The sequence below is a fragment of the Dermacentor andersoni genome, chromosome 7, assembly GCF_023375885.2.
Source record: "Dermacentor andersoni chromosome 7, qqDerAnde1_hic_scaffold, whole genome shotgun sequence".
NCBI lineage: Eukaryota > Metazoa > Arthropoda > Arachnida > Ixodida > Ixodidae > Dermacentor > Dermacentor andersoni.
In genome coordinates, this window is record NC_092820.1 from 83,647,172 (window position 1) to 83,669,201 (window position 22,030).

The 22,030-nt window shown below is 44.2% G+C and overlaps 1 protein-coding gene across 1 annotated transcript; it reads left to right on the forward strand.

Moving 5' to 3' along the window:
• The first annotated feature begins 480 nt into the window (after window positions 1-480).
• LOC129385468 (uncharacterized) lies at window positions 481-21,658 on the forward strand. Its single transcript, XM_055072100.1, has 6 exons — window positions 481-621; window positions 5,560-5,678; window positions 7,769-7,880; window positions 12,770-12,940; window positions 16,568-16,684; window positions 21,236-21,658. The coding sequence occupies exons 1-6, from the start codon at window positions 541-543 to the stop codon at window positions 21,401-21,403; spliced, it is 768 nt and encodes a 255-aa protein (XP_054928075.1). The 5' UTR covers window positions 481-540; the 3' UTR covers window positions 21,404-21,658.
• Window positions 21,659-22,030: the final 372 nt, after the last annotated feature.

Sequence of the window (22,030 nt, forward strand, 5' to 3'; positions counted from 1 at the left end):
TGACTCTTCACAATATGGCTATAGACCGACTTTGGATGCGAAGTACTTGCAGAAAGGTCAATTTTATATAATTGTACTATTGGAACGAATGGCCAACAACATAGGTTACGTTTGTACAGATTCCAGGCCACATGGCCAGGTTGAATGTGTGTGCAGGTACGTAATGAAAGGGCTATCGCCGCTGAAATGGTATAGCCTATGTTACCGCATTCAATACATCTCTCCATACAATTGTATCAGGCTAGCTGTTGAGGCGAATTATTCCTTTTTTCCTAAAAATAGCCTACTGCGTAACTCAACTACTATGGGAAATGCCACTACTGCTTAGAATACATTATTACAGTTTCGAGGTCAGATACAAAAAAAAAAGTGCACGTGAGCGTGCAGAGAAAGGCCAATCGAAATTCACAGTTCTCCTCATGCGGTGACTTGGAGATATGTGGTGACTTGAGCGCTTTCTCTACTTGCAGCTTCATCACGCCGGCGAAGTTGACGACCGAGCTATGGAGGGACGTTGTCGCCTTACGGAAGTGGAACGTCATGCATTTGGGCATCCTCAATTTGTACGGCAAGCCCTTCACGGTCCTCGGCTATGCTGCCAACGCGGAAAATGTTCTGAAGGTATGAAATATCTCTTATTGATGCGTTAACTGTTTGGGTGTCGAAGCTGAGATAAGTGTGTGTTTAGTGGGGAAGCCGTTCACTTTGTAGAGGTCTATACAGCATGAAGGAGCTCAGAACAGCGTGTGTGTATGTATGTATGTATGTATGTATGTATGTATGTATGTATGTATGTATGTATGTATGTATGTATGTATGTATGTATGTATGTATGTATGTATGTATGTATGTATGTATGTATGTATGTATGTATGTATGTATGTATTATGTATGTATGTGTGTATGTATGTATGTATGTATGTTTGTGTGTGTGTTTGTGCTTGTTACAGGGCGATCAATTTTAAGTTGTATGGAGTGTTTAAAGCTAGCATGTTGCAGATAACGTAATTCTATTCCTTGATATGGATTATTCGAAGGCGGTTATATCTTGCACGAGAAATGGAAACACATATTCAACAAATTAACAAAAGGCCACTCATTATTTTTCGTATTCATTACTTGGGGACACAAATTGCAACTGACGAATTGTGGACGCTGAGAATTCAAGGCATGTCCACTCAGAATAAATTACTAGAATTTAAAGGATGACGCCAGTGTTGAGATGCGCGCCATGAAACTTGCCGTAAAAATGCATTGCTGTTCCATTAACTTTCTTTTTGTAAAGAAAAGTGTCGTTTATGCATTGAAGCACGAAAGTAACTGCAACGCCCATGTAGTTCGTTCTACACTATGGGAAATATCTCGAAACCGTTGTCGTCCTGATAATTCATTTCAAGTGTACACGCCTTACGAGCTGATCGCATAGAATTCGTACATTGCAATACGCCGTAAAGTTATTTCGTAATACCTCAAGTAGTGAATTTTTTGGTACTTATTTCAACATGGGTTTCGATTTCGCGTGCTAGTAATGAATAATGTCCGCCTCTTAATAAACCAGCTTAAGGACAAGAATTAAGCTGTCTGCCGCAGGCGATGTATAAAAATTCCATGAAAGAAAAATGATCACGTCCTAGATATATATATATATATATATATATATATATATATATATATATATATATATATATATATATATATATACTCACATTGGGTGGACCTGCCGTGGTTGCTCAGATGCTATGGTGTTGGGCTCCTGAACATGAGGTCGCGGGATCGAATCCCGGCCACGGCGGCCGCATTTCGATGGGGGCGAAATGCGAAAACACCCGTGTGCTTAAAAAACCCCAGGTGCACGGAAAAAACCCCAGGTAGTAGAAATTTCCGGAGTCCTCCACTACGGCGTGCCTCATAATCAGAAAGTGGTTTTGGCACGTAAAGCCCCATAATTCAATTCACATTGGATGTCCTGGGTAGCTTGAGCCAAAGATTAAAAATATGCCGATGCCACGTAGCGGGACAGAACCATGGTAATCTGTTTTGCCGTCGTTTGCAGGTACTCGGATTCTCTTTGACATTCTGCCGAATTAAATAATAAGTCCTAATTAATTATTCGACTTATGCAACATTATAGTTAGGTTACGAGTGCCACAGAGAAAATTGCAGAGCAACATGAAAAACTGCCGATACAGCTTTCTCTTGCTCAAAGCGTGCTGCATAAGATTGTTTTTCCAAGCGAGAGAGAAGCTCGCGCTTAGACGTAAGAATTGCCGCGCGACTGGCCAGAAACCTTGCCCAAATGCGCGTGCTTCTTTCGTGCCTTGAAAAACATTTTTAACTGGCACGCATTTAAAACACTTTTATGAAGCCTTGTCAAGCGAAATATCGCCAAAGTGGTTGTATCCCAAAAGAGTAATCGACCCGCAGTAGCGCAACCCCCGAGGCTGCCATGTTGCAGCCGCGCTCTCCGCTCGATTATATGCCACTCTTTCATCCGCCGTTCTCGGCTGGCCTATCCCAGTGATAACGTGGGCGGAGCATCGATATGATCACTGGCTAAGCGCGACAGGAAACGGTATCGGAAGAGGCATTGCTACAAAATCGCGGCCTGACGTTCTTGCTGAGAAATCTGCAAAACAAAACAAAACAAAAAAAAAAACATCCCAAACACTGGCCGCAGGTGGCGTGTCGCGCCCATCGCTCGGCGTCGCGTAGCGCGTGGATGCAGGAACGCCAGTACCAGCGGGTGCCGCGAATTAGCAAACTGACGGCGCTCCGCGCAAGCGTGACCAGCATGGGTGTTGCGGAGGTCACGTGCGCCTTTTCGCAGTTTCTTATCGCGCTTCGTCAGGGGTGAGAGGGACACTCCTCCGGCATTTATCAATGAGATACGAGCCGGCTGTTAATGGTCAACCTCACCTAGATAGCACGAGGCTTGCTCGCTCCGACCTACGACGTCCGTGCTACCTGGCCCAAAATTTCGATTGCCAAGGCTTGCGTGACGAAACCGTTGACGACGAAACTGTGACGTCACCGTGGTGACGAACGCGGTTACGTCACAGTTTTGACGTCACGGCTTTCGTCACACCAGCCTTGGTAATCGAAATTTTGAGCCAGTCGCACGACTTCGTGGATGAGAGGGAACTGGCCTTGCGCTATCTAGGTGAAGTTAGAACGGTTGATGGTAAGAGTGGCATGTAATGAAGCGGAATTTGTTTCAAGTTCACGGTCCCGCCACGTTTTTGGCGATATGGCGGCTGTGCACAAGGTGGGCAAACAATTCGCTATAATCCAGCAGAACTTTTTGTTGGGCTAGTTGGTGCATATTTACTGAAGTACTATAGCGCCAAACAGACGACACAAGAAGAAGAGACACGGACGAGCGCTCGTCCGTGTCTCTTTTTCTTGTGTCGTCTGTTTGGCGCTATAGTACTTCAGTAATTCGCTATAAGTTCGACTGCAGTTGGTCTGATTGGGGCGCACATAAAGTTATGCAAATCGAACATTCGCCATCGAGGAAGGTTTACCGTAAATTAACACAGTGTCGGGGTCCCTCCGACTTCTTCATCAAGAATGAGATCTGGAAGCCGCATCAGAATTTTATTTATTTTCGGCTTTGGGCCCTTGGTTCTGCTTAGAACGACAGAAAGCTGAGCTAGTTGGTAAGGATTCATAATGCAAAAAAAAGAGGTGAGGCGTGCAGACAGGAGACACAAGAGTAGAGAAGTGGACAACACGAACGCCGTCGTTCGCCTGCGTTCGTGTTGTCCACTTCTCTACTCTTGTGTCCCGTCTGCACGCCTCACCTCTTGTTTTTGGGGATTTTGGTTCTGCTGTCGCTTGTTCCCGTCTGTATGTGCGGTGTCTGTTCATTTTACATTCTCTCTCTTTAACAAAGCTTTATTTTTTTTATGCAACCAAAAACGGCGGGCGTTTCGTTTTTAGAATAAACCAGCGTGGATTCGGCATGACTAAAGCGGACAGAGAAAGCTCGAAGTTTATATGGAGGAAACGCCCACCATAAATTAAAATTTTCTCTTTGAAAATGCACCTTTATCAGACAATGGAAATGGCGAACTCTTTTTTTAATCTTCTGGTGAAGTCTGGGTACCACTCGCGATGAGCCACACAGATTGTCGTTTTAGGGCCGCTTGGTACAAATCCATTAAGCCAATTTTAAGTTTGTGCGCAGGTAAAAATTCCGCGGCAGTAGTATATTGCCAATCGGTTAGCTATCTTGCAGCTAACTGGTTTTGCAAGAGCACCAGTCTATGTGAGAGAGCTTCACCTAACTAGCCAGAAAATCGTTACTTGTAGTTAAGCTTAACCACACGTCATGTGGCTTTTGTCAGCCGCCCTCCGTTCACCTGTTCCCTTGGTTCACTTTGGTTCCAAACTCTCCGTCTCTGCAATTATCGAGATGGTCACGATTCTAGCAGAGGATGTCGTCCTGCTCTGAGGTTGCAATTCTCGATCCTAGCACTGTATGTCCACCTGCTCGGTCATTGGATTTCTCTTTCTTAGCAGAGGATGTGGTCCTGCTTTGTTGTTGGAAGTTTTGATCCTAGTAAAGGATGTGGTTCGTTCCTGTTGTTGGAATTCTCCATCCTAGCAGAGGATGCGATTCTGCGTTGTTGTTGGAAGCCTTGATCCTAGTAAAGGATGTCGTTCTGCCTTGTTGTTGGAATTCTCTTTCTTTGGAGAGAACGTCATCCTGAATTGTTGTTGCAAGTCTTGATACTAGTAAAAGATGTCGTTCTGCCCTGTTGTTGGAATTCGCTTTCTTAACAGAGGATGTCATCATGTTTTGTTGTTGGAAGTCTTGATCCTAGTAAAGGATGTCATTGTGTCCTGTTGTTGGAATTCTCCATCCTAGCAGAGGATGCGATTCTGCGTTGTTGTTGGAAGTCTTGATCCTAGTAAAGGATGTCGTTCTTCCTTGTTGTTGGAATTCTCTTTCTTTGGAGAGAACATCATCCTGATTTGCTGTTGCAAGTCTTGATACTAGTAACGGATGTCGTTCTGTCTTGTTGTTGGAATTCTCTTTCTTAGCAGAGGATGTCATTCTGATTTGTTGTTGGAAGTCTTGGTCCTAGTAAGGGATCTCTTTCTGCCCTGTTGCTGGAATTCTCCATCCTAGCAGAGGATGTTATTCTGCTTTGTTGCTGGAAGCCTTCATCCTAGTAAAGGATGTTGTTCTGTCCTGTTGTTGGAATTCTCTTTCTTACCAGAGGATGTCATCCTGATTTGTTGTTGGATGTCTTGATCCTTGTAAAGGATGTCGTTCTTTCCTGTTGTTGGAATTCTCCATCCTAGCAGTAGTTGTCGTCCTGCTCTGTCGCAGGGCTCTCGGTGTCGCTAGCTACGGTGTCGCTAGCCAAGGAGCCTTCAATCGAGAGAATGATTTCATTGGTGCCATAGACGCATCGTTTCTGCTTATATTATGTGCCGTCCTATACCAGAGACAGGCTTCGATCCATCACCATCTGTGGCTTAGAATATTTTTGAAGAACGATACTTACCGATGCTAATAACCGGTTACTGCATTTTTGTTTGTTCCAGAAACTACACAAGCTTGCGGCGGGAACAAAGGCAAGGATTATTTTGGGAGTAGGCTTCTTTGACTACCACGAGGACAAGTCCTGGTCGACATTAGAGGATGTGGTGTACACGGCGAATCCGTAAGTTTCCCAGCTCAAAGCCTCGGCACTGGTAACAGCTAGTTGTAGAGCCAAGGTCCGGCTTGCTAGGTTCCATTTTGACAGTAAGGGAACCACTCTCATTGGGAGGATACGTTAGCTGAGCTAACGCATGCATGTAGCGCTTAAAACATTATATATTATAAAGATTACAGGAAACAGCGTTGTGTAAAGATAACCGGTCATGTATGTTGTTGTGCGGGAAATGGTAGGTTACATTACTTGTGCACAATTAGGTATTGAAAAGTACGTTTTGCGTTAGCAGACGGAAAACCGTACATAGTAGATAAATATAGAGAAAGATATTTAGTGGAACTAGAGAGACGGAATCGTTTCATTCAGCCACTCCAAAGTCGGAATAGTTCTATTCTCAGCATTCTCAGGAGTTGACAAGAGTTGAATTTCGAGGATCTCAACTCCAGTGCTCACTAACTGCAAGGCAGTTCTTACGAGCAAGCCAGTCGCCTACCCGAGGCTATGTACCCACGGATCATTATACCTGCTGTTACAGGAAATCTTAGGAAGCTCAGGAAACTTGTAACCTTTGACTGTGCTGCAGAGTATAACGGTAAAAAAAGGAGGTCAGTGTGTTATTGCTTAAATCTACGCAGTTCATTAAGAATACCGTGAGTAGAAGTGCCGGCGTCAGGGTGGTTTTTCCGACGTGTAAATACTTGCCAATCTGTAGAGGGTAACAAATACGGAAAAGGGGCAAATCCTCAGTCCGTGATGCAGCACTTCGACAGCTTTGTTGGACGTAAAGAAAAGGCGCTGCTCTATTTCATCGCAGAAGTTTGGGTTAGTTGGTTATAGCGGAATTGTACGCCATAAGAAACGCTAAGGAATGCGAACACAAAGAAGACACATACGTGTATACTGGACGGGCGCTTGACGTCAAATGAAGGTTTAATGAGAAAAAAAAAAGAAAACAAAACAACAGAAACATACATACTTAAGCAGAAGCCTACAGAAAGAAGCAGAAGGCACAGTTCTCACTCTGCAAAATTACAGAGCCGCTTGAGGTACGCCATGTTATTTTGCATACAAGGCCAGCGAAGGTTTGCTCACGCATTTATCAGTTTCGTTGCTTACGCACGAGGCCTCCAATATTTCTCGAGCTTTCAGGGGACTCGTGTCCTGTGCAGCTTTGCGACGCGGTAAGATAGATAATTATTGGAGGCCTTGTGCGTTAGCAACGAAACTGACGAATGTGTGAGCACACCTTCGCGGGTCTTGCATGCAAAATAAAAGGGCGTATCTCAAGCGGCTCTGGAAGTTCGCAGAGTGACAACTTTGCCTTCTGCTTCTTTTTGAAGGTTTCTAAGCAAGTATGTATGTCGCTCTTCTTTTTTCGTCATTAAGCCTTCAGTTCGTGTTTAGCGCCCGTCGAGTCTATATGTGTTTTCCTTGTGTCCGCGTTCGTTAGCGCTTCTGATGTTCAAAGTCCGCTATTTCATTGTCTGCCGGCGCGGCATGTGTTCAGGCAGTGCTGCAACGACTGATTAAAAGAACACGCTCACAATACAGAAACAAAATATCTCCACATCTTGGCACATATTGCAGAAACTTTGGTTGAGCATCTGTGTCGAAAAAAAACAAACAATACACTAGCAATCTGTGCAAATACGTTCATCGGCTGAAAAGGTAAAGTATGGAAACAGTATAGAATGAACCGTTGAATCATCCTTGGGCCAGCGTGTGTTCGATTATGTTATCAGGACGGATATCTTCCGTGTATCAATGCCTCACCTGAACATAATTTAGTTGTGGCTTTTTCCTTTCTTTGGGATTTTGTGATGATGATTGCCGTCAATTTATTTTTTGTGAGCCCGCATTTATTCTCCCTGCTCGATAAGTGGTCTTTCGGTTGTTAATAGTTCTTCGTGAACATCACATTGTCTCCCTGGTTGTCTTTAATGATTCCTGGTGCCGTTTGCAATTCCTATCTCTAACGCACAAGCCTCCCCTGCACTGTTGCATGCGTAGTGCGATGCTGGGAATTTTTTTCTTGTTTTGTTCGCGGCAGTTTCAATTGTCCTTGTGGCCTTTTCGCAACTCCGCTCTGCATTCAGGAGGGACATCCTGGTCATCATCACCTGTGTCTTGACCGTGCCCAGTACGCAGGACTGCATCGCAATGCCACCCACGGCCTTGAGGAGCACCAGCAAATATCCTGTCACATTCGTGAGTGCACGGTTAGGCGATTTCGCGCTAACCAGAAATATTGTCCTAAGACACCGTGGAACGCTACAGGTCATAGTTATAATGTAATGTGGTGTTAACCATAATGATAAACCGTCCAGTTCGTTAGAAGGTATCTAGATGCGTGAGAGTCGGATCACGTCGCTTAACGGTGAACATGGCCAAATGGAGGTACTCCCAATAAAAATTGGAGCTGCAATATTACACTACACGTTGTAATTTTACAAAGATCCACGTATCGAAATGTAGGTCAGCCTTTGTGAGGCGCCCTATCTTTCTTTATGTAACTTTTATAACACGTTGTAACTAGGGTAATGCAGCATTTTTGGATGAATGTGCTATGGCGCCGGTTAGTTCCAGTTGATGACGCGGTGAGAGTCGTGCGATGTCGTTAAAGTGAAATCATACCTACAGAAAGGATAAGGGGGATACATACACTAATACTGTAGATTAAATGGCAACGTAAACAACGTGATTAGGAAGATGCAATTGCAAAGACGTACTCAATCAGGGGACGGGGGCAGGTCAAGTGGATGTTGGCGCACGTCTTTTTATGTGACGTATTCATGGTACACAAACGGTTTTATTTATGGGGGGAGGGGCCACATACATGGTGGGCCAGCCCCTCACCGCCTGCCGCTGTATACACACGATCGGAAGTTTGCCACTGGCTGGGGGAAGCAAACCGGTGGCAGCTGGTGTTGATCAACACATAGCACATAGAACAAACGGGGGAATTCTTTTAGGTTAAACTGTAATGGAAGAGTGCACCTCTGCTGCGCCAAATCGACCACACTTTCTGTAAGACGAGGCTCCGTTCTCGAGCAAGGCACATTGGCGAAAGACGGGTACAGAGAGAAGCCTCCCTGAACATTCCCGTGTCACTAAGATGTCACTTCATGATATTTGACATCGTCTACTAGGGTCTACATAGGTAATCATTCACCTGTAACCACACACAAAAAAAGGCATTACACCGCTCTGAGAAAAAAAGACACTGGTCATGTCAAATTTCCAAAACATTACCTACCCCAAACGACCGAAATGCGAGGAGATACACTGAAACTGCGCCTCATCCAGACGTGTCAGCACCCATTCTATGACACGAAATAATAGAAAGGGAGGTTGGACATAATGCTTTATTTTGTTCTGGGATTAATAAACCTTGTATTCTGCCAAGTGAAATAAAAAAAAATGGCAGACACTTAAGAGTGCTTACGTGGGGGGAGTGCGAAAGCATCGCACCGTTTGTGGACCTCATGACTTCATCAACGCACTCATTTTGTACACTCGTGACGCGGTTCCCCCGCCTCCGCACCGTCATGCGCGCCGCCCAATGACGCAAGCACTAGCCAGCCGGAATTGATGGCTCGTCGATGGGAAAAAACACCGTGTCTACAGAACGGAACGCTCGTCGTCCCTTCCCCACTGAGACACTTAGAAGTCGTAAAGACTGTTTCATGAGGACCAGGCGGGATGTCAGCGTGCATGTTAAGATGGGCACCATACGGTTTGTCTCGTAACAATAACACAACTAAAAATGGCTACCTTTGAAAAGCACATGTTTGTGGTGACATTAAACATCAGAGGGCTGGCCTCAAGGAGGAGGCAAAATCAGCGTTACAGGTTAATTACCGAAAAAAGACTCGGACGTTGTAGCAATTCAAGAAACTAATATAGAGGGTCATGAACAGACGGAAAGTATGGTGCGACTCTTCACGAATAGGTGTACGCTGTAAGTGTCTGTCACGCAGTGGGCAAGTCGGCAGGGTGTGCGTTGATGATACGTAGAACATTGGGTGCAGCTCTAGAAAAAGTGACATGTAATCTCGCCCATTTCATAGCTTGTGAAGTTAAAATATTTAAATGCTATTGGCGCATAATATGTGTTTATGCATATTCAAATGCAGAACAGAGGAAACACATGTTTGAAACTGTCAGTAACTACTGTGTAAAGGGTATATTTGTAATTCTGATTGGTGTCTTCAACTGCGTATGCATGGCAAACGACAAAACCGGCTCGACTCCTTATAGGGGTGTCAGTGTTCTTTCCTTAAATAATCTCACCATTCAGCATTGTTTGGAAGACGTCGGGGAATGTTGTGGGTTTGGTACTGATATTCGTTTTACCCATTCTCGAGGTCATAGTCTCGCGCGGTAGGATCGCGCCTATTTATCTGCACAATTAGTACCGTTGATCAGATAGTATCGGGTTCAACTAGTGTCATTCAGCGATCACTGTCTCGTAACATTTCGTGTCGGGAAAATAAAAGATAAAAAGTGTAGATTTGTTTGGTGAAAATTTGAAACTAAACGATGATCTTTCAAAGGACGATGTTTTTACAAGCTACGTCATGGAGGCAATCGTAAAATTTGACAAAAGGTATCATAAAATGGTAGGGGAACACTGAAAGGTGTTTAAGCAAGTGAAATTCAAAGCCACTGAAAGGTCAGGCGCCATAACGCACATGAAATTGTAGAAAATGTTCTCTGCGCTAACCTAAGCGCATTCGTTTCAGAAGAGTGCAGTCAGCCTCGAACTTTTAAAGAAGACATGCGTTCCATAAAGCAGAAATTATAAATTATAAATGAGGAGAAATACGAAGGCGCAGTATCAGAGCTCGGTGCGACCGCTTCATGGGCGGAGAGTTTCCTAGCAAGCGCGCACGAGGACTGGAAAAAAGTCGCACGCACCTGAACGAAACCGCAAAAGTAGAGGGGGAAAAACGCTGCGCTCACAGAAAAGGAACGCATCCAAAGAGCGTTTTATGAATACCACAGTTCCTTATATTCGTGTACTGAAGTCAAAGTAGACGCCTTAAAGTATCATTTTATCTTTCTCACGCCACGAGTATGCGGTGAGCGCACTGGGCCTTGATTCGTTCTATAAGCTCCATAATATAAGGTTCTAAAGGATAAAGTAGCTGTAGTCTTAGCTTCACTCTTTAACGAGGCTTTTGGTATGCTGGTCCTCCCACCATCATTGCTTACATCACACACTGTTCTTATACCTAAGGCTAAAGATAAGGATATACTCACCTAAGTTACCGTGTATGTGCCGATATCACTCACAAACATAGAGTACAAAATATTCATGAAAATTCTTGCTAAGAGGAGGCAAACTGTAATTCAAGCATTAGTCGGTGAACATCAAACTTATGGCATAAAAGGTCGATCAATAGTTACATATACATATAAAGGTCGTTCTGTTCTGGATCGTTTGATGCTAATTCTGACAGCATGGCAACGCTACAGCTAGATTTCGAAAAGGCGTTGGATAGAGTACCTCGCGACATATTGTTGGCAGTGCTAGAACACGTGAACTTAGGATGCGTTGTAAGAGAGGGTGTCGCCAAGGCATACAGAGGCTGCAAGACACGTTCGATAGGAAATAAGGTGGTAGGCGCGCGCGTCAAAGTGGAATGATGGGTGCGTTAGGGTTGCCCTCTGTAGCCATTGCTTTTTCTCAGCGTACATTGAATCTTTTTGTTTGAGCATCATCAATAGCACTAGCACACGAGGATTTCGTCTCCATGCAGCGGAAGTACGTCTGCTTGCATATGCAGACGACATAGCACTTCATTTGTGCTTATCATGAAAGCATCCTCAACGCTAAAATAGTTGTGAAAGATTTTTGTGAGGTTAGTGGCAGTGGAATCAACCGGGGAAAACGTTTAGGATTTCGGCGCGGATACTGGCCACCGTCCAGAAACATTTTCTGCAATATAAGGTGGGATACGACTCCGCCAACGTATTTGGGAGGGCCGATGGAAAATTATAAGGATAGCGAGTCTTTCTGGCGGCGCAGAGTCGCTGAAGTGCGTGACAAAGCAGACAACCTCGAGTGCTTTTATTGCTGACTTCTGTTTGCGAGAGCAACGATGTGCAATTTGTTTTTAATATGAAAATTCTGGTATATAATGCAAGTAATTCATTGTTCACGTGTGAATGTGCAAAAGGTGCGTAGAGTTTTCGCCGTTTTCATTTGGGGATCTACGTCGGAGCGCAAATGGCGAACCAACATATTTCGTCGTGTGCGCTACGGGGGATTGGGTTTGTCGCACCTCTACATACGACAGCTAGTGAACAGATTCATGTTTCTTCGAGATGTATGAGACACGTTTCTCCGGGCTGTTGGTCAAATTAGACTGGGAAGACCATTGCCTAGTTTAGTAGTCAAGTGCGAACGTATGCCGGGGGGCCTCGGCGGATACATAAAAGAGGTCTACCTTTCGTGTTCTTTCCTGCAGGCTCGTTTTTCATTGGCCTACCATTGAACTGTGTCGCGGGAGAAACATTGTAACGACCTGTATGATGTGGTGTTACCTGTTCCTCTGTATAGATGCCACTTTTATGCCGGACCATGGGCAAATGATCTTAAACGAGTTGAAAGTATTGATGTACCAGGAGGGGTTAAAACACCTATATGGATGACCTATATGGACTTATATGGACTTTTATGGACTTATATGGACTTATATGGACTATTCATGGAAATTTCCATGAATAAAGTTCAGTTGAAGTCCGGCGTTCGTGTTGTCTTTCTCTCCTCGTCCTTGTCCAAATGTGCGCTGGAACAATGTTTCATAATGCTAATCATAACCAACTAGCCCAGCTGTCCATACTTAACGATTTTTTTCTTTTGAAAGCCACTAATTTACTTTGTTTACAGGAATCTCCTGAGGAACGTGACGTCCATCTGAGCAATTTTTTTTACTTGCTTTTACTCTTTGCGGCGTTTGCCATTTTTGGTCACGGCCCAGTTCCGCGGACAAGGGCACCGCCAACATAGACGCCAAGGGCTTTCGCCTTAGTAAGAGTGTTGCCCTTTCGCTTTCCTCCTTTCACTTCTTCATCTGCAACCTATGCAGGAAAAAGCTTTGCCGCTGGCCACCAACAAATTCCCGATTTCGAGCAACGTTGTTGTGGCGTTCTCGTTCCAAATCTCCATCCTCATCTACAACATGACGAACAAATACGTCAATGCGACCGATGCCCTCTACCAGAAGTGCAACAGCTTTATCCTCGGGGACCAACAGCAAGTGAGCCTCCTATAAGAAATACTACATCCCATTTTAAAGCAACGGAGACGTCCGCCTTAAGAAGAAACAATGCTGCTTTCTCAAAAATAAATTAAGTAGTGCGGTGAGCAAATTGAGTTACCTTGAACTTGCCTTGTCTGCATCACGGCTGTCTGCCGAACGTTCACGGATCCATAAAGTAAGGAAGTGGCTGTAATGACTTAGGTCTGACAAAGAATGAAGAGGTGGAGGCGTTATTAGCGAGTGTATCCCATCTTTAGATAAATAACGTGTGAGACGCACTTTTTGCGGAAACGCGCTGTGAGCATGCTTAATGATCCCCCCCCCCCCCCCCCCCCCCCCGCCATCCCGTTTCTTCAAACTAAGCCGGCGCTCGCTATACTCGATTTCTAAAGGCATTTTGCAAAAGAAATGCGAAGACATTCACCCCGACTGCATGCGTGCACGTTGCTGTCACCATCAACTGTCTTTTCGAACTTATTGTAAAACGGAGCCGTCCGCACCTAAACCGCTACGACTTTACCGATAAAGTAAGTGCATATAAGGAAGAATCGCCCTAATCACTTGCAAATCGGTCGAAAGGTTTCAGCGGTTAGCATTCAGCAGGCCCATTCTACTATGCTTTGAACGTTGTTGATTAGCGACATCACGGCAATGTGGGAAAAGTAACCACTTGTTAAAGCCGGATGAGTATACACACGGCATCAAGAAAAGGCAAGAAAAAGAAAAGAGCGTTTTTTACAATTATGAGAGAGCAAGCAAGATGCACGAGGCCATCGCAGTGGGTTCGGTGTTCAATTATGCATACTTCATGACGTGATTTTCAGTAGGTGCGAGGAAACTGTCACTGCTGGAGGCTGTTATAACCGTTAATATTACCGCGTGGGCGGAAGCCCAGACGGATAGCGGCAAAACGAGGTACAATGGAAGCCCAGCCAAAGTCGTTGCTGAAATATAGCAGCATTTAATTGGGTACTCCAAGCCAAAGCTACCCGCAATGTCCCGTCAACGTTATAATATTACCTCGATCATCAGGCGATCACGGCGATTAAAGAACGCTGAATGTTAAATAATGTTGCAGTTTCATCTACGAAGGGGTGATGATGAGCATGAAGCATCGCCTAAAGAAAGTGTGCACATAAAGCTGTGACCAGCGATTGCCCGATTATTACATACCCAGGAATCCAAGTTGGCATGAAAGAGGTTCATATAGAACAGCACAGACTGAGTGGCGCATACGCTGTACTGAAAATCGATGTAAAAGAATTTCTTCAAATAGCGGTATATCTACCCAGTCTCGCTTCTACATACAGTAACCAATGTCGGCGTTACAGATGTTCCTTGAAGAGCGGCCTGAATGTACACATTGGCACGTGATCAGTGATTCATGTTGGTCCGATGGTAGGCTTCGAACCCTGCTACCGCAGCACAGCCACTCGATGCGTTATCCATTCGACCACTGACTACGTAGTGACACAGGTAGGCGGCAAAATGGGTAGATAGAAAGATGCAAACATACATGCATAGATCAAAATATACAAACGTATACAGAACATTAGCCCCCAGAAAGTGCTTGAAGTACAATATTAATGCTAACGCATCAAGATCTGTTGCTATTTGCTTCTGCACCAATCTTCACCCACGAGACTTCTTCGACCAGGGAGAATCCCTGTGCCTCAATTCCTAAGACGGTTCCTTTGTCTCGGGATCACAACAGTGTATTCATGTCTCGTCACGAGTTACATTTTCATTCAGGATATCCATTTTCTTGTTTTGCAAAATGTTGCAAAACAGCCAACGATATCTGCACACATTTCCTTTTTTGTTAGTAGATATAGGGTGCTCGTCCATGCTCATGTCACGGATCGGTTTCACATTTGTAGGCAAAAAGACGGAAACAGGCCTTCCATTGAGTTTCCCACTTTCAACACCGGAATGACCGTTTTTAATAGAGACAATAGAACGTTTATGGTGGTGCGATAGAGAATGATGGGCCGTTGGCCCCTCAGATGGTAACATTTCATCGTAAATCTCTTGCGCACCTTTACTTCGGTGAAACAAGAACTTTACTATAGTACTCTCCCACACTGAAATTTTTGGAGACGCTGCCATGTTCGCTTTGGACATGCAAAACAGAAAAATTTAATTTAAATATCTTATTTTTTACCATTGTGTATAGTAAGATTGGCTAATATGCCTGACCCTTTACCGCTACCTAGCCGCAGTTTGTCCTTGGTAAGGTTGAATACTTGTCACCACCCCTTCGCATAATATGAAGCACGGAAGCGATAACATGCGTAATCTTATACACAGTAAGCCGTGTGGTGCTGGATGGTGAAAATGTGCACATATGGCGCTAGCACTTTTCCTTCGAGAAGAAAAAAATATTTTTCATTGACGACTCTGGTTCAAGTGGTATTATCTTTTTTGTGGCGGCGACATAACCTAGCGGTGAAGTGGAGAGAGGTAGATTTTCAGTACTTCTAGCTCGTGTACTATTCTTTCGTACCCACCCTTTTCCTTCTTACCCATACGCTCGTTAAACTTCTTTACCTCGGTGCTGGTTTATAGGTAATCCGAAGAACATGACTTGCGTAAATCATAGCAGTTTAGCCAATCGGAGCAGCTGGCGGTGCCACCACGTGTCCCAGCTGCTACATCCCGATCTGGTGCAGCGCCGGCACATTGACTGAAATAAGAAATCCTTTACTTAGTCGTCTGCGAGCCTGGACTTAAAAATATTTCGGGTTAGGGCGGATCTATCGATTTATATTTTAGTAAACTTCTCCCAAAGCACTTTTTTGCTGACCCTGGAGGTTATGAAATCGACTAAGAATTAAGGCATACCATAGCAGCTATTCTTGTAAAGCATGTCACCGTAACCGAACATGTGGCCTTACCTAATCGTGGGAGTGTTAGCCAGCTGCGAGGACTTATCGGCCAGTTACTTACTTTACGTAATTAAGTTACATCATATAGCTCGCCATTTGCTTGCTTTAAGCATTCTCTCACGCCTGCGGTTCAAAGGATGCCTGATATCCGCCGCTAAATATGACTGTGAGTGCCGATGGATAAGAATGAATGGGCTCGATCTAGAACACTTCAAAGGCGTGTTAGAATAGAGAAATTTTCGAATCGAATCCAATAAGAATAATCGTCAAAGACAACCTTCGAATATCGAATATTTGCAATTATGAACGAAAATCAAAGATAAAGTCTGTCTAAAGAAAAATCTTGATTGCGTTATGTGATACAACTAAAGCTGTTAACAACTGGATGCACGGTCGCCTTAGGAGCTTCTAAATTAGAAAGAAAGGAAGGTGACGGTGTCTGGTGCATTGTGACAATGACAGGTATGAAATAAAGGAACAGAACGTAATCAGATATACGTCGGACATTGTAGGGCTCGTTGAAAGAACTCAATGCGACATTAGGGCAAGGCAGATTGACAGGTACGGCCGGCATAACGTTTACACGAGGGCTACAAAAAAGAAAGGAGCAAGAACACCACGGGCCGCAAACTGAACTCTATTCAAGGGCTTCCCATTAAAAAAATAAAAAATAAACGCCCGGTTGCATTCATTCAGGTGGACCAATTCCCTCACTCGCTTTCTCTTTTCTTCCTAGACGTGCGAAAGTGCCGAAACCACGCCGAAGAACGAACTCACACCAATCGGAATCACCAATACTCAAAACAGAACGCTGTTTTACTCATACGACATTGAGGACACGCTGAAGGAGAAGGTAACATGCGCTTCTTTATTTTTTGCTGTGCTGATATTACACAGCAGGTGTGCACAAACGTTTCTGGCTGATTTATTGATTTGTTTATTTGTGCATTTATTTATTCATCTTAAAGGTAAATATAAAACCGCAAGGAGACAAAATACGCGCTGATGGACACGTGGTCTATGGCTTCGGCAAGATCGCTCCCAGCGTAGGTCTCAGTCGTTTAAAGGCCAACCGCGGGGAAATTTCGCGACGTGTACGGAATACTTGCATTGTTATGCTGCAGTCACAACGGAAGGCTCAGCGTCAAATTTTACGAGCAAGTGCTCGAGGTTGCGTTAGAATGTACTCCCTACAGGCTAAGTACACGCTTTCCTTACTGAAACTGTAAAAAGCTCCACGAAGCTCCACGGAGCTTCATCACAGGGGCCATGACACCAAAAGCTTTGAGTGTATGCTGGTGGGTAGAAAATTCATGGGTAATTCTTTTTTATTTTAGTTTCGCAGTTGAACCATACAGCAGTCTGTAAAGACCGACAGGTAATGATATCGATAGAAACATACGGGTAACAGCGCCAACAGATGACCACAAGAAGGGAGACACGGACAGACAAGCGCTTGTGTGAACGTGTCCCTCTCCTTGTGGTCGATGAACTTGGAGATGAACCAATGCGTTCAAACAGAAGTATTGATAAATATCGATAGCCTTTCTTGCGTTGTTTGTGATTGGCGTGCGTGGCCGCATACGCGTGGCCTTGGTTTGACGGACCCGTCTCGGCGGTTAGTCGGAGACGCGCTCGGTGCGCGCGTGGTTACGTAATCGTTCGGAGCAAGTGACACAACATTGGCCCGGCACTTCTCTACGTCACACACGCTATCCGGTTGCCGGTGGGAGAGGCGGCTGAGAACCGGAAAGCTAACCTTTTCGGCCCTGAAGTTTTGTGCTTTACGAGGAGACTATTTTGCTTGAGATATCATTTTTTTCTGTAAAAGCTGTCAGAAGCATGATACAAAAAAATAAGAATTTGACAACTTTTATCAAGATTTCGGATATGGGTGTGAAATGACGCCACCAAACCTCAGACGTTGTGAATAAACTCGTGATGCACTTTTGAAGAACTAATAAAGGGAAAATGAGACATTGGGCCAATCGTAGCGATTGCTACGAGGGAGCCTGCATAAGAATGCACAGCTTCCTTAGACTTTAGATCGCAGTGGCTGGAAAGGATGGATTTTATTTCCATCAAATGTTACGTTGCTTCTTGTAATGTTCAAACAAAAAGAAACTTAATTGTACTAAATAAAACGAAACTTATTACAGCTCCTGCGACATACTGTTCGAAATTGTAGTAGGCGCTCAGTTCCAGATATTCGCAGATGAAACCTCTGGGAGCGATTTCCAGTTTATTTTTTCACCTAGTGAACAGGTTGGGCGTATGAGTTCAATGTGTCTTCTTTGTTCTTATTGGTGAGTAATTTACATGCACTAGAATGTCCTATGTGGTATAATCACATTGTTTGCTATATAACAGTCCCGAAGAAGTAAACACGCCGCAAGAACAACAAAAATGTCCGCTATGCTTCTAGAAAACGCCTCGGAAATGAGAAGAAAGTGGGTTAACTGAGTCATTTTTATTAGTCATATTATAAGCAGCCAACGAACACTGACACCAAGGACAAAATAGGGGACATTACTTGTGCTTAATCAATGTGAAAACGTTTATCGTTTCTTCATTTCATTTATTAAGCACAAATAATTTCCCCTATGTTGTCCTTGGTGTCAGTGTTCATTGGCTTCTTATAATAGAAAACGCGTCGGGAAACATATGAAAGAAAACGAATGAGCTACTCCCAATCTCAATTTTACAACCACTGAGCCCTGGTGGCATCAATTTCGCACACCACAAATCGAGATATTCTGTCACAAAAATAACTTTGCTCACATTTTTTTTGAGCAGCTATTCAACACATTGTTATTGCCCAATAAAAATATGAAGCCAGATGCCAAGGTTGTTTGGCGCCAATGAAGTCGTAAATTGAAATGAGTGTTCCTACTACTATAATTGTTTTAGTTTGATTATTTTTGCACAGAACAATGGTTGCTTGCACCAGTCGATATAAACTTCTGGCAATGGCCTCAAGACTGCTGGCTTCACGACAACGCTCATTTTTTTTCTATTTACTTTGTATTACGAATTGCACGCCATTCTCACTGTAATGTCGTCCACTGACGCCGCCTGGGCCGAAAGGCGTAAAATTAAGCTTCCCAATAAAATATACCCCTATAGCCTAGTTTTTGCATGTGCGAGAATATTTACTCCTCTATCCTCAGTTATAATAAACAGATGAGAATATTTCACCGTCATAGCCATGCCCCTTGAACAACTCGTGCCTTATCACTGCCTCATACGCTCAGCATGTGCTGCGTCGCTATATTTCCACTGTTATTTGTGATATTTCAAATAAGAGGCACTGGGACAGCCAGGTACACGCGATGGTGGACAGCCCCATAAGACAATTACTCGCAGAATAGCCAAGAATCGTCGCAAACCATTATGCAAGTGGCGTCACATCTTTTGTGTCCTCTAGCTGTCCCTGTGTTTCGCCTGGCTGTCGTCTGCCATGGGCAATCATGAACACTATAATAGAAATTTCGTCTGGTAGTTGGCCTCACGACTGTGGCTGACGCATGTATTTGAAATCTACTGTCCCTCCTTGACAAACTTATTAAAAGTTGGATTTCATTGCGGTCGGCCTTCAAGTGTTTGTTTCTCATCTGCGGCGCTGACGGTTCTTTTGAGAACCCTCGTTTGCGATCTTGTTTTCTTGTTTCTTTTCTATATATATTTAACCTACAAATGACTTCTTGCGAGAATCGCGACGAGAAAGATGGCTGTTTTTCAAGGAAAATCTTTCGTACACATTCTGCCCTCCTGCAAGGAAGTGCGCCCCCCCCCCCCCCCCCTGCTCCGCCCCTTGCCGCCATGTAGGAAGCGCGAGTATGGATTCTTCATTAATTTCACGGCTGGGAACAATACTTCCGTTTATTAGCCTGTAATCAAGAGCATTTGTTTGTTAAAACGAACTTTTTTTTTTTTGGGGGGGGGGGGGGGGCATGCACCGGGTCATTTTTAAAAAGATTGAAGCCGCATACTCGGGGACCATTCGACTTCGCGTACATACAGTTGTACACTGCGCTTTAGACTGTATAACATTTCTCTGCTTATTGCAATCACTGTTGTTCAATATAGTTCAAGACCTGGCGTCTTCTTTTAAATTGTGGATATCCAGTATGGCCGTCCTGAATCTCTGAACATACGCTGAATGCTTTTTTGTCACCGTTGATATTACAGGTAAATAGCTTGCAAAATTTGTTGCACCACTGAGGAGCACGTTTTCTTTTCATATACAGGAATATGAATACTCCTATCTGGACATCTATTTTTCTTGCTGTATGACTATGTCGTTTTCGGCAGCAAATTTTAGTTTCAACGTTGGGCACTTCGAAGAATTTCCAACCCATGACACTTGGTAGCGGTCATTAGGAATTTTTTCATGCGCACCCAATGCTAATTTTTCAGGAACCGATTTTATCATGTCCAGTCTGGACTGCTCTTTCAAATTTTGGGTACAGGACAGAGCAGCATAACGCGACATGGATCGCTTTTCATATACCTCGTTTCGCGTTACATTTACAATTTTTTATACTTGTTCATATTTTTCTTTGTATATGTTTGTATCATAGATCAATTATTGTATGCAATTATACTGACCTGCGCTTGCCATATAATTTGCTTTAGTGTGACTGGCTGTGGCTTAGTTGAAATTAAACACTTTTATTTCAACACTTGTATATTTATTGATGGACGTCCGACAATGCAATTCTGTTCGCTTCTCTATGCTTCTAACGGTTGTGCTTTGTAATATTGTATTCGGCAAATCATTGCAGCTATAGAGAAAGTCACACTTAATCGCTGCTTTACTAGGACACATCATCTCAGCTGAGTATGGGTGCTGAGCATGCAAAAAGATGTATGGGGCTTAACATGCCAAAACCACGATATGATTATGAGGCACGGCGTCGTTGGCCACTTCGCATTAGTTTAGACTTCCTGGGACTGTTCAATGTGCAGCGAAATAGAAAATATTGGCGCTTTTTGCATTTTGCCCCCATGAAAATGCGACCGCCGCGGTCAAGATCGAAACCGCGACCTTGAAGTCACTTACGCAACGCCGTGACGAATTGGCTATCTCAGCGGGTCGAAAACACGTAGTTTAGCTGAATCAGGGATGCTTAAACTTTTTTGAACACTGATGTGAGTGCACTGGTGAAATTTGTCACTTCAGTTTCTCTGTAGGCAAAACAACGCCATTGCAAATGCACGTACAGGTCATAGTTACTATGAAGTATGCCGGCGATGTGTCCAATAAGCGGTGTTGCGAAAATGTGCCTTGGCGCTTCCAATATCTATGTGCAGCTTAAATCACGAATGCCGGAGCGGCCGTTCTCGTGCTGATTATGGTAACTTTGCGGGACCTGTTCTTTCTCCCTCCACCCTTGACAAGGTCGAGTACGTCATGGCGGCGAAAGACAGGCGGGCCAACTTCTCTTGGTTCATGTTCAACGTGCACCTGACGGACATCTCGAAGAAGTGCTACTTCTACGGATCATTCGTGCGTCTCAAGGAAATGAGAAAGTTACACGATACTCTCAGCAAGCAACCTCCACCATGAGACCCAGCGCTCCCCGTCGTCGACCTCTCAGCGATCACAAGAGCGCCGTATCGCTGTGGGTTGCTCCACCCGGTGTGCTTTGTGGGGTGTGCCCGGTTCTGGGCAGTATTTTACCAGCAGAATTTAGCAATATTGCGTGAATTGTTTTGCTTTCTTCCAAGAACACCTGGTGTTACAGTTTCGCGGTGTTGGTTTTCGGCGCATAGTTGTCATGCATCATCTTGTGCATGTATGTCTTGTCGCTAAAAGTTTTTGTTCATTTAGTAAAAAACTGACAAAGAGCAGTTACCGGCATAATTCAGGCTACATACACGGTCAAAGTCGTTCGGCAATGAAGAATTTACTGCTGCTTGCCGCTAGGTAACGAATGCCTGTGAGTGGACAGTCCCATTCGTAAGGTAACTAAGATGTTTTCGCACGAATCTCCCCTAAGAATTTGGCCGGTGCGTGGTCAGGCACATCATTTGCTTATATTTCACCCTCATTTTAAACACTTATGTGCTGCAGCTAGCTTTGAATCGCCTGTCAGGCAATACATGTGACGAAATGTATACAGCGCACACAAGATCGCTTTTTGCGATCGCTAGCTACAGCGTGTTCGCAATGAGCGGTGTCACTGTACTAAAG